Source organism: Rhinolophus hipposideros, assembly GCF_964194185.1.
Source record: "Rhinolophus hipposideros genome assembly, chromosome: 1".
In the NCBI taxonomy this organism is placed as follows: domain Eukaryota; kingdom Metazoa; phylum Chordata; class Mammalia; order Chiroptera; family Rhinolophidae; genus Rhinolophus; species Rhinolophus hipposideros.
The window spans coordinates 17,508,374-17,522,277 of NC_138047.1; the positions used below are offsets into that span (position 1 = coordinate 17,508,374).

General features: G+C 34.8%; 1 protein-coding gene across 1 annotated transcript in view; it reads right to left on the reverse strand.

Moving 5' to 3' along the window:
* The window catches only part of MALRD1 (MAM and LDL receptor class A domain containing 1), a gene marked incomplete at its 5' end in the record, with an annotated part of 573,210 nt that overhangs the window by 479,999 nt on the left and 79,307 nt on the right, over window positions 1-13,904 (reverse strand). The window contains 2 exons of the mRNA XM_081051765.1: window positions 1,513-1,633; window positions 10,538-10,711. Coding sequence (XP_080907891.1) covers window positions 1,513-1,633; window positions 10,538-10,711 — 295 coding nt within the window. The remainder of the gene's footprint in view (window positions 1-1,512; window positions 1,634-10,537; window positions 10,712-13,904) is intronic.

The window sequence follows — 13,904 nt, forward strand, 5'->3', positions numbered from 1 at the left end:
ACTTCAGTAGCTATAAGGGAAATGCAAATTCAGATCACAAAGAGATACCACCTCACACCTTTTAGAATGGCTATTAACAAGACAAGCAATGACAAGTGTTGGAAAGGCTGTGGAGAAAAAGGAACCCTTGTGCACTGTTGGTAGAAATGTAAATTGTTACAGCCACTATGGAAAACATTATGGAGGTTCCTCAAAAAATTAAGACTAGAGCTAGCATTTTAATATAAGGAAGGGGCATGAGGACTGTTTTTGCAGAAGAAGGAACTAAGAGGTTGGACTCCATGCCCACTGCCTACATTCTTCAAGACACAGAACTCAAGCAGACATTAATCAATCACACAGAGCAAACTCTCCAAAGACTAGAGATTCCACTAGGACCATCCCTGTAATTAAGCCCACAGAAAGAGAACACAGGCTGTGTTGCCTCTATTCTTCTTGCATTTTACTATAGTAAAACTCACCCTTGTTCTTCTACCCTCCTTTCCCCCACCACAGCAATGAATTTTCCATGGAAGCAGAAAACACACCTAAACCTTAGCCTGGGGAATGGAGGGAGTCTCCATTTCACTAGCAATTAGAGACCACCACTCTATCTATCGGTGACCTTTGTTTTCTTACTTACTCTCTGCTAAATAAACTTACTTTTACTTTAAATTCTGTATCGTTCATGTTGGCATTCTTTCCCATGTGAAGCCAAGAACTCTATTTTCCTGTAACAATATAACCCAGCAATCCCTCTTCTGGGTATCTACCCAGAAAATCAGAAAGCAGTTACCTGTAAAGATATGTGTACCTCTATGTTCACTGCAGCATTATTCACAGTGGCCAAGACAAGGAAACAACTCTAAGTGTCATTCAATGGATGACTGGATAAAGAAGACACGTACAATGGAACATTACTCAGCCATAAGAAAGGATGAAATACTGGCATTTGCATCAGAATGAATGGATCTTGAGATTACCATTATAAGTGAAATAAGTCAGATAGAACAAAACAAGAAACATAGGATTTCACTTATGTGTAAAATATAAAACAGAAATAAAAAATGAACAAATAAAACAAACAAACAACCTCATAAAAGTAGATGCAGGCAACAGTATAGAGGTTACGAGAGAGGAAGAAAGGGTGGGGGGAGGTTGAAGGATATAAAGAGGTTTAAATATATGGTGGCGGAAGGAGAACGGATTCTGGGTGGTGACCACACAACGCAATATATAGATAATGCATTATAGAATTATACACTTGAAACTTATATAATGTGATTAACCTATATCACTCCAATAAATTCAATTTAAAAATAAAAATAAATAAATAAAATTATACATGTTTTAGTTTTCAAGGACATGTGACATGATCCACATCTTTGTATTAGGTATTAGCGAGCTGTATTATTGAAGGACTCTAATATATTTTACATTTTGACATCAAGAAGAACTAATTATTTCAATGTTTAAAATTGCAATGACAATTTTGTTACTTTGAGGAACTATTAACAAAAAAAAACTACTCACCTTTGTTTACTATGTTGGCACCTGGAAGTAACTCATATGAAATTTCACATTCCTGGGATATACTGATGTCATCTAGAGCAACGGTAGCATTTGATGATAAAACAGTTGCTTCTAAAATTAACTATAATTATAAAAAGACAAATTATTAAAAATATACTATAAAAGTAAATAACTGAAAATCACATTTCTTTGTGTAGAGAAGCTCATTAGCATCTGTCAGATCTTCCCATCTAACTTTAGAAAACTGTTTTGACCAGAACATTAAAATTATAAACTTAAACTTAAACTTGAAGTCATAACTGTTTTGACAGCTTCTGATGTGACCTTAACACCTTAGGTAACTTTGTTTTAATTAAAAGTTGTAAAATCCATCACTTCTGAAAGATTGCCTTCCCACTGGAAATATTAGGAGTCATGTGCATTTAAAATGTGTTCTTTGGAGTAATCAACTGTGCAGTTTACAACTTAATTTAATTGAGAGATGAATTCATTCCTTGGATCTGCTGGAGGCAATGATTCATTTTCATATCAGAATACTTACTCTTCTATATTATGTATACATATGCAGAAATTTAATGAGGTAAAACATATACAGTGGTTAGTAACCATATACAGTGGTTAGTAATATTCTCATGCTAAAGCACTCAGAGGCATCTATTGAATTTAGTCTAACACTTTGAATAATGACTCATATAATTTATTTGCTCTCGTTATTCACTCACATTATTATGTTGTTATTCTATGATTAAAAAATAAATAAATAAAAGACAGAGATTATGTCTGGAATCTTACGGACACAAAGCAGGACCACCAACGGCGGACATAGCTAATAATGCATCTCCAGCTTATCAGGGAGGATCTCTTATCTCCAAGATTTTACATTTTACTTGGTGTGACACATTAACAACTAAACTACACCAGTAGTGACATATAGGAGATATGTATAAGATACTATTGTGTTTCTCCAAAAATAAGACCAACCTCCAAATTAAGCCCCAGTTAAGATTGTCAGCCAGACAGACATATTTAGTATGTTATAACAATTTTCCAGAAGATGACACATGACTATATTTAAATAAATGTAGATTGTTGTACATGAAAAATAAGACATCTCCTGAAATATGTCCTAATATCTCTTTTGAAGCAAAAATTAACATAAGACCCGGTCTTATTTTCGGGGAAACACGGTAGGAGAATCAAAGAAAAACACTTCATTCTTTCTCTACCAGGAATGTGAGACTGAATTTGAACAAAGATCTGAAGTAATACTAAACTTCAGTTATAATTGCTGCCTATGATTTTGTTACTTTGAGAAACTAATAATATTACAAGTAAAATCAAGGAGATGGGAACATGTTTGGCAGATTTAAAAAACATTTGCTATTGTAATGAGTTTTGAGACATCCTACCCCAAAATATGGCAACCTGGCCCACTGAATGTTTCAAGCTGAAGGAATCTGAGAAATGGGATGTGCAGGATGAACTTTCTGATCTTCCCCTGAGTCAGATCGTAATGCCTTCCCATAAGAGGTGCCCTCACTAGATCTGGAGGAAAGGAGTATCCTTATCATGGAGGACACAAGGACACAGAGAGGAATCTGAATGGACAGGCCTTGCTGAGGGCCCCCCAGATAACTGCACTTTCCTCAGACTCCTTGCCATAGGGCATCTGCCATGACTGTCTAGTCTCCGTCAAATCTCACAGAAAAACACTCAGAATTAACTGTTTCTTCAGGTCTTCATGTCCTTATGAAGGAAGGCTCTCATGTCACGTACAATTTACATTAAATAGTTGCATATATTTTTCTCCTGTCGATCTGCTTTTTCAGTTTAATTTTCAGACTCAGCCAGGTCAGAAGAGTAGTAGGTCTATAAGGGTTGAGGGAAACTTTCCCCCCTACATAAGAGTATAGGATTTTAAAAGAACAAATAATTAATTCAGTAATATGTAGATGGAAAGGATAGGTTCCATGAATTGGTACAGCCCAATTGGATAGCATTAATTAAAAAGAAAAATAGCATAGATTATAGAAATTAAGCCCGCTTGTCAGCCTTTTCCCTAGAGAGACACTCATAGGCATACACATGATGGCCTGTGTGGGAAAGTTTATTTCAATGCTGGGTTTGATAAAAAATGAAGAGCAGTAATTCAAATGTGAATCAATAAATAAATGATGACATAGACTTTGGATTATTATGCCAGTTAAAAATAACATCTATCTCTACGTGCTAATAGGGAAAGGCTTTCAACATGTGTTTCCAAGTAAAAAATTAAGTTACAGAAAAAAATTTATGGTATGATACTACTTAGGTTAAAACATACAATGGTTTAGATTTGTTGATATATGTGGTATCTACATACATACTACATAAATAGAAAAGGGTTTACAAGTAAAACAAAGTTAGTATCTATAATTACCTCAAGACTGTGATGGGAGGAGACCGTGGTCAAGAGTAACTATTGCCTTATCTGTAATTTTTGATGCTTTATAATGAGATGTATATAATTTTCATAATTTTAAAAATTCTAATTAGAACTGGTTTCTATAGAATGTTGGCCAACTGAGAAATTTGGCCTTCATAAAGAGGCATAAAATAATGAAAGGTTTTAAAGAAAGATTTTGATGAAATATATACAGACATTGTAATTGTGAAATATATTATGCTTAACACTATTAAGTTATTGTAATTTATTTGGGACATCTTTAATATTGAAAGCTTTCCTTTTATTCATTATTATAATACACCGTGGATTGAATTCAATTAAAATATCGATGTGTAATTCTTGAGACTTGTTAGACAAGCATTTGTTGACCACCATATTTGAAGTCCTACACTACTCAAAAAAAAAAAAAAAAAAAAAAAACAGCTGGAGAAAAGACAATGGTTAAGCAATTCTCAGTGCCCTAGAGAGGCACATACCTCTATTCTTTGAATGGAGTTGGGGCCCCTGGGATAAGTTGAAGTGGAATTATGGGATAGGTTTTTAAAATATGATTACATATTTTTTTATGAAGGGAATCACTAGACTCTTTTAGATATCCATATTAAAATGTATAAAACAACTTCCAAAGCCAAATAAAAATGATATTAGTTCATCAACACCTCTGTTTGTTTACTTCTATACAATGGAATTTAGGACGATGAAGTGAAAAATTGTAATTCTATCATTAATTACTTCTAAATTAAAAAAAATGGCCACTTCCTCTAAAAATGTATATTCTATCTGTAAATAATATCATCAGAGGATTTCAAAATCATCTTGACTATTCCTGTCATTTATTGCTTGTTGTGACTAAGCTGATATTTTGATTTGTGACCATTCCTTTTGGGAACTACACTATCAGTTAATAATCAGTAAGTGAGAAAGAGGTTGCTCAGAGGAGATATTTCAACCATGGATGAAGGAAGAGTGACAACTCCATTTCATAAGATTCTCAAGGCAACTTGAGAATTTGAATTTCAAATGAAATATAGTAATAGATGCATTTTCCTTCTAAAACCATTTTTCAGCATCTTGCTGAAATTTGTTTCATTTAATTACATAACTCCCTGAATGAGCAAAATAATGTCTTGTTTTCGTTTTCAGGAATCACCAGTTATAAATGCTGTTTATAATCAAGTGATTATTTTTTACACCTGCAAAACCAAGGGAAGCTTTTCCAGAGAAATACTCAACAAGCATATTTACGTTTTGGTGCTTCGATATCTTGTTTTTTTGTTTTTTGCTTTTTTTAAAAAGAATAGCAAGAACAATAAATATGAATCAAAGAGGAAATGGAGAAGGTGGGAATATAACAAGAAAAAACTAGAATATAGTAATTTTTGAATGATGGCGGTATCAATGAGAGCAGCCTCTAACATTTATTTAGAGCTTACTACATACAAGGCATGTTCACTTGCTCAACCCTGTGAAGATGGTGCTATTTTCATCTTCATTTTTAGAACAAAGGAAACAAAAACTTCAAGACCTGAAGTAATTGCCCAAAGGTCACATATCTAGTAAGAAAAATATGTAACCTGAGACATTTAATGACTATGCTAGACTGCATCACTCTAATGAAATAAGGAGATAACTGGTGTTTAGCAGACACTGCAAAAACAGAATTACCTGACAAAACAGGATTTAATGAAGCCTTAGATCAAGAAGGCTGAGGACATAACAACTTTACCAAAACTAGACCAGCATTCACTTTTATATTATAAATTTTACCCTTCACTGAATCTTCAACTAATGTCAGGAAATTGTTATTGATTTATATCATTGACTTGGATAAAGAATAAACATGGTATCAATCCTACTAGAAAATTTCACAAAAGGGTCATTTTAAAATGAATTCTAAAATATGACACAATTATGTTTTATTAGGAAACTCAAAAAAAGTAGACCAACTGGAAATCAATGGACAGTACTCCAAAAGAAGTATCACCTTTAGATATGAAAACTAAGAACAGCAGTTGGCGGTGGGGAATGTAAATTAAATAAATATATTTGTGTGAAAAGCTGAACATACCAAATGAGCAGGTCAAGTTAAAACAGATTGGAAAGAATACTGTTAACTATTTGACTCACATTCTTCCAATAAAAACTGTACAGGAAATGGAGAGGATATTAAAGCTGTTAATTTGCTGTTCTTAAAGAATAAACAGTAAGCCTATTTCTTTTTCCCCAGAAAGAATGAGAGCCTGACTAAGGGTGCTTATCTCCTAAGGAACTCAAAGCAATCTGCACTCTGTTATGATGGGTACGAGAAATATCAAAAGGACCGCAATGAATCAGAATTTCATGGTTACAAGGGAACACAGAGGTCATGGTGTCTAATGCTTTTCCCCTCTCCAGTATTTGGATTGGATTGGATTACACTGTATAAATACGTTCAGAGTTTATCCACATTGAACTGAAGGCCAGGCGATGACTAAGGTCACCCTTAAAAGATTCAGTCCACTAAATTTCAAGGGTCAAAGAAGCCTGTTTCCAAGAGGATAAACCTGAAATATTTAAATATTTTAAGAAGTCACCCCAATAAACTTTAAATTAATAAATATATATTTAAAAGGTACATTGACTATTTGTAGGTATAACATTGTTTCCATTTACTGTTGATAAAAGAATGAAGCAGAACAGCAGCTGGCTAGAATCCTCTTGCATATTTCCACATTTTATGAATATACATAAAATTATACATAAGATTAAAACCAAAATAATATTAGCATTTTTTTTACTGAAGAGGGTAAGAAATGGGAAAGAAAGGCATACAGAGAGGACAAAGCTGCATCTTTATAGGCAAACACACATTACCATTATAAGCAAACAAAACATTAACATTAGTTAATCTAAGGTGTGAATACATGGGTATTTGCCTCCCTCTGTATTTCCTATTTGAAATATTTAATAACATTTATGATATTGTGTACTAAACAGCACTGTACATATGTATGTGTGTGTGACTGTGCATAGTTATGTGCTGTGTACTTAGGTCTGTGTGTTTGTGTGCATAAAATCTGGGCTGATTCACACCAGAATGTTAACACAGGCCCGCAATTCTTTATCTAACGTCTTTGGGGCCAGCTGGGCTTTGAACTTTGAATAGTTCGGAGTCGAGGATGTTAATCTAATACATATGGTATGGGTTACATAGTTCCCTCAGGGAGCTTGGAGGCAGCACTGTAAATCAATCCCATCACTACATGAACTGCCTAAAGACCTCACATGGTTCAGGTCAGGTTAGTTTTGCCTCAAAATTCATTTTTTTTCAAATGTTTACTGCTTTCCAAATGTTAAACTGCCCAATGGCTGATTAGAGTTTGTGGACCTGTAATGGGCTTCTTAATGCTGAAACTGAGGGGATTTTTCTTATTTTTTCTTTTCACTCACCTGTAGTGTCTAAGACAAACCTGTACTACAGTCAAGAAATAGGATTAAGAAAGAACAGAGGAAGAGACAAAACTCCCCACTCAGTGGTGAATTAAACATAGCTGCGGCCTAGCGAGAACCCAGGACCATTCATTTCTCTAGGGGGACATCACAATTAAGCGGAGGGTGATTAGTGCTGAATAGGACCCCCCGACTGGGGAGAGAGAAAAAGCCAACATGTGGTACTGAGACCCCATGGATGGGTTAAAGGGAGAAAGGGGAATAGCAGAGCAGTGCTGCGTTAGAAAGCATCACAGATCTGTGGCTGTCCAGTTATAGAACTCTATCAAACTATTGGTTTAGCTAAAAATAGTTAACATGCCCCAGGTAAGAAAGAGTAGTCTCAATTTACACTGCAAAATAGAGCAAAACAAAAACCAAAACCCAAAAAAAGAAATATTAAAGAGGAAAAAACTACATAACATGGAAACTCTTTAATAATAGTGATAGGCTAATGAGTGCCTCCAGGCCTAGAAAGGAATGGCATGTGTTTCAACTCATAATATTTCTCAAATAACTAGCACTAACAAAGGACATTCTGGGTTTTGTTTTGTTTTGTCTTATCATTAAGACTTTTAGAGCAATTTTAGGTTCACTGCAAAGTTGAGGGGAAGGTGCAGAGTTTTACATACGCCTCCTGCTCCCACATATGCATGGCCTCCATTATCAACATTCCCACCATAATGGGACATTTGTTACACTGCATGAACCTATATTTACATATCATAATCACCCAAAGTCCATAGCTTATATTAAGGTTCATTCATAGTATTGTACATTCTACGGACTTGAACCAGTGCATAATGACATATATCCATCATTATAATATCACACAGAGTATTTTCACTGCCTTAAAAATCCTCTGTGCTCTGCCTACTCATCCCTCCTCTCCGCCTGCCCCCTACCCACATCCCTTGGCAACCACTGATCTTTCTACTGTCTCCATAATTTTAGCTTTTCCAGAATGTCATACACTTGGAATCATACAGCATGTAACCTTTTTAGACTGGCTTCTTTCACTTAGTCACATGCATTTTGGTTCCTCCATGCCTTTTCATGGCTTGATAACGCCTTTGTTTTAAATACTGAATAATATTCCGTTATCTGGAGGATGTATCACAGTTTATTTATCCATTCACCTATTGAAGAACGTCTGAGTTTCTTCCAAGGCAATAATGAATAAAGCTGCTATAAACATTCACGTTCAGGTTTTTGTATGGACAAGAACATTCTGTTTTCTCCCCGATAATGTCAATTAATGAGAGACTCTGAAAGATCCGTGGTGAATTTCATTCAAACTAAAAATAAACCTAATAAATAAGTTTATATAAAATATAAATAAATGAGGCAAATTTTCAAATGATTGATTTTGTTTGTCCTGTCAGGTGGAATGACAACTGACCCTAAAAATATTCCATGACTGGCCTTTATCAAATGTTTTCCCATTTTGAGTTAATAGGTTCATGGCATTTTTATCCATTAGATATGGGCATGGAATCATAAATATAATCCTTGAGAATCTGGGAAGTTTGGAGACCTTCACTAAGTAAAGAAGTTTCTAATCACTGAGCCCAGAGTTCTGGTCAAGAGAAAACTCCTTTTCAAAATAAAGATACTAACATTTCTTAAGTGCCTACTCTTCCCAGACAATGTCCAAGTAATAAACACAGAAATAATAGTGGATAACTGTGTGTGTACTCTGTGCCAGATTATCTTCCATGTACTTAGCATATGTAAATTATTTAATCCTCACATAATCATAAAGTAGATAATACTAATGGGAGCCGATGCTTGTTCGCCTGTTTCCATGGATGGGAATGTTCCTGAGGTGGTAACACTGCTTTACTGACCCCTTATTCTGACCAGTGAGATACGGCGGATGTAACTGACTGATGATGTTGGAGAATAAGTGAGGCAAGTTCAGTTAATCTTCTTTGTCTCTCACTCACCCCCACATTTTGTGAGCCAGCCAGTCTTCAGGAGGCAAGCACTCTGATACCATCGCTTGCCTGTGGTAAAAGGCTTCCCCCAAAGTGTCAGTCCTGTATTTCTCTAGCAGAGTCAGCTGTTCTCTGGGTGAATATGTTTATTCTGATGTGAAGCATTATTTTACAGATATGCCTGCAGATTCTAAAGGCATCATCTCTAAAATACTTTTCTCTCTATCTATTTGACTTTTATGTTTATCTCAATTGGTTCAGAAATGAGGACCAGATGAGGTGAGCTATTTGTCAGGGACCCCAACAATTATTCTCACCCCCTCCCCATCTGATCTCCCAGTTACAGAATCTCCCATTTACAGAAGAAGAAACAGAAATGCAGAGGGATTAAGCAACTTTCCAGTGATGGCACATCTACTTGGGCTTCAACCTCAGGCTCTAGAGCCCATGTTCACAGCCACTATGGCAACTTTCTCTTTAAAATGCAGAGTCACCTAAAGTATTGCTTTGACCACCACTGTGGTTTCAAAGATTGGGAAATTTGAAACTCAAAGATGTAATATGCACATAGTCACTTCACAAACCATGAGCTGAGCAGATAAGAACTCAGACCACCTTACTCCAAAGGCAATGTATTTTTCACTATATTCTACCTACTATCTAAATCTAGTTTCTAAAATAGCTCATTTCAAACATCATCCAAAAGAGCCATATCCAAGAGGATGGAAGCTGGGGTACCCATTTGATAAGCTACAGTTATTTTCTTTCACTATTAACCAAGAAAATGACATTAAAACTTAATGAAAATCTTCAATATCAATGGGCAGCAGAAAATAAAGCAGTAGGATTGAAATGAGAGTGTAGCCCAAGTAAGGTTTTTTTCATTATCTCAAATAATCCACCATTCACACTTAGAAAAAAACATAAACATTTTCCTGTTAACTCTTCTCTCTACCATCCTGTTCAATTTTTATCTCCACTTTCGCTAAGCTCCTACAAATAATTCTTGAGCACTTAGTCAAGATAACCTTTCTACTCATCCCTGACTGTGAATGTACTTGCTTTATTGATATTAAACACATTTATAGGATATATGTGTCATTGTTGTCTGAGAAGATTAGCATAAAATAAGTATCTTCTGCTAAGTTTTATGAATTTCTTATGTGCTTACCTGAAAAGGCAGAGTAAATTCTCCAGCCTTTGCATACAGATGGATGTTTGCTTGTCTCCACTGTGATTCGGAGATTCCAATTAGATCCCCTTGCTTTTGCAAATTTCCATCCACTGATGTTCTTGTAAAAATTGAGAGATGTGAATGCTGAGATAAATGATACCAAAACCGTACCTGTTGAAAAAAATGTTTTTGAGTATTTCATTAAACTGTCTCTATTAGCTCTGCTATAATTAAAATTATCCGAAACTACTTTGGTGTTAAATATAATCTTCTCAATTCTCCTTTCCCCTTTGTGTGTAAGCCCAGAAAACGCTAAGTACTTCCTTTGCCAGACTTTGTATTCTCCCCTTAAGAAAAGGTTCAAGGTGGTTGCGCTAAAGGGTATATTTAACACATGCCATGAAGATGTCTAAAAAAATGGGGCACTAGCATACGACTAAGACAAGTCTGAGGGCACATGTTGATCCACACCATCATGGATGTTTCCCAGCAGCCTTGTCTCTGGTTTCTTATAAATCTCGGGAGGCACACGTTCTGTCTCAAAGCCACCAAACCCGGCATTCCTATTCATTCTCCTTGATGTCTCAAACACTGAACCAAGAAAAAGTTTTCTTGAAACACTGTTTTCTCATACAAAAGAAAACTGTAATTAATACTTTAATTAATCCCTTCTCTGTTGTGACATTATCAAAGAACTTGAGCGCTCATATGATACTGCTCATTAATAATTTAATCCAAGTAAGAAAATGTTCTTTTTGAAGCTAGGGACACTTGGTCACTTTGCTTCCTACTCACCATTAAAGATGACATAACCTAAAAGCATTACCCTTAGTAATATTTTTACTGATTTATCTCCTCTGCCAAGGGAAACAAAAGAAAAAATAAGCAAATGGGACTACATCAAAATGAAAAGGTTTTCACAGCAAAATAAACTAGCAACAAAACAAAAAGACAACCTACTGAATAGGAGAAGATATTTGCCAATGATGCATCTGGTAAGGGATTAATATCCAAAATTTATTAAAAAGTTCATACAACTCAAAACCAAAGAAACAAACAATCCAATTAAAGAAATGGGCAGAGGACCTGAACAGACATTTCTCCAAAGAGAACATACAGATGGCCAATAGTTGTATGAAAAGATGGTCAACATCACTAATCATCAGAGAAATGAAAATAAAAACCACAATGAGATATCACCTCACACCTGTCAGAATGGCTATCATCAATAAATCAACAAACAAGTGCTGGCAAGGATGTGGAGAAAAAATCCACCTTATGCACTGTTGGTGGAATTGTAAATGGGTGCAGTGCGGAAAAAATGGAAAACAATATGGAGGTTTCTAAAAAAAAAAAAAAAAGAACTACCTTATGACCTAGCTATTCCACTCCTGGGTATTTATCCAAAGAAATCCAAAACACCAATTTGAAAAGATATATGCTCCCCTATGTTTATTACAGTGCTATTCACAACAGCCAAAACATGGAAACCAAAATACTCATCAGTAGATGATCAGATAAAGAAAAGGTAGCACATATTTACAATGGAGTATTGATCTGCCATAAAAAAGAATGAAATCTTACCATCTGCAACAACATGGATGGCCCTAGAGGATATTATGCTGAGTGAAATAAATCAGACAGAGAAAGAAAATTACCATATGATCTCATTTATACGTGGAATCTAAGGAACAGAATAAATGAACAAACAAAACAGAACTAGCCTCATAGATACAGAGAACAAACTGATGGTTGCTACATGGGAGGGGGGTTGGGGTTGGGTAAGACAAGTGAAGAGATTAGGAAATACAATTTGGTAGTTACAAAATAATCATAGGGATGTGAAATACAGTATTGGGAATATAGTCAATAATATTGTAAAAACTATGTATAGTGTCAAACGGGTACTGGACTTCATAAAGTATATAAATGCCTAACCACTACACTGTACACCTGAAACTAATACAAAATACTATTGAATGTCAACTATAATTAAAAGAATATATAGTCACAAGACGTAAAGTACAGCATAGGGAATATAGTCAATGATCCTATAATATGCATAGCTATGTATAGTGTCAGGTGGGTAGGAGACTTGTTAGGGGTAACACTTTGTGAGGGTGTAAATGTCTAATCACTATGTTGTTTTGTACACCTGAAACAAACAAACAAATAAATAAATAAATAAATTTGATAGGTTAACTGGGAAGTGAAGAAAATATACAAAGAGGATTACTTTAGCTGCTGCTAGCATTAACTATTACATAGAATTCAGCCAATATTTACTGACCATTTATTTACTATGTACTGGGCACTATGGGAGGCAAAAATTAATTCCCTCAATGGCTGTACAATTCACTCTATAAAATATGTCAACAAAACCTCCATAAAAATAAGTTCAGGCACAGCAGGGTTTCTTGGTGTTTTTTTGTTTGTTTGTTTTTTCCTTCTCATTATGACATAGAGTGTCTTAAGGCTATATTTTTCAAAGAAAAATACAACATTCAGGGAGGAGACCCCACAGAAACAAAATTCTTCTCTTTGGATACAAAGTAATTCATTTTTTGTCTCATTATTTTAAATTCTTGCTTTTTTCCTTCATTATTGTTTTTATTTTGTTACATGGACAGATATTAGTGCTATCCATTTATTTCATTGTCGGCACCAATTTCAGTGGAGATGAAAGTTGACAAAATTTCATTAAATGCTTTTTTTAAAAAAATATTCCTTTTAACATATCAAGCATTTACTATTCCAATGTGGAATAAGTTTTTTGTTTGTTTTTTGTTTTTTCCAATGTCTACTTAATTGTCACCATCTGATCAAAAAATTATTTCTGGTTGTCCATTTCACTTTAGATTTCACCTCTATGCTCACTAAATTCAGACCTCCACAGATAAGCAAGGAATGTAAAGTCAAATGGGAGTGTTTAATTAAATTCTATGGAAAGGGAGGATTTATGTTCCCCAATTACAATTAAATTTTAGATCCCTGATGTAATTTCAGCATGTTCCAAACTTGTAAATATGCAAAACAGGCTTTAAACATAGTTGTACAAGACACGTGCAAGCCCCATCAGAATTTCAAGCTGTCAAACTGTCACTCAGTACATAACCAGTGCAAATTTATTTTAATAGTGTCTTAAGAGTAAAAATCAAGGGGATCTATAATCAATAGAATAGAGGCTTAGAACGTATATTTCATTTACTATGTTCACGTAATTGGCATTGTAGAGACTTAAGGAGAATTCTTGAGTTTATGATAGACTGAGAAATCTTCTATAGTCTTTTCAAATTTAATAATGGCAAGGGTGAAAACATCAAATAAAAGTTATTATATTAACACAGCTGTAATTTCAGATAGG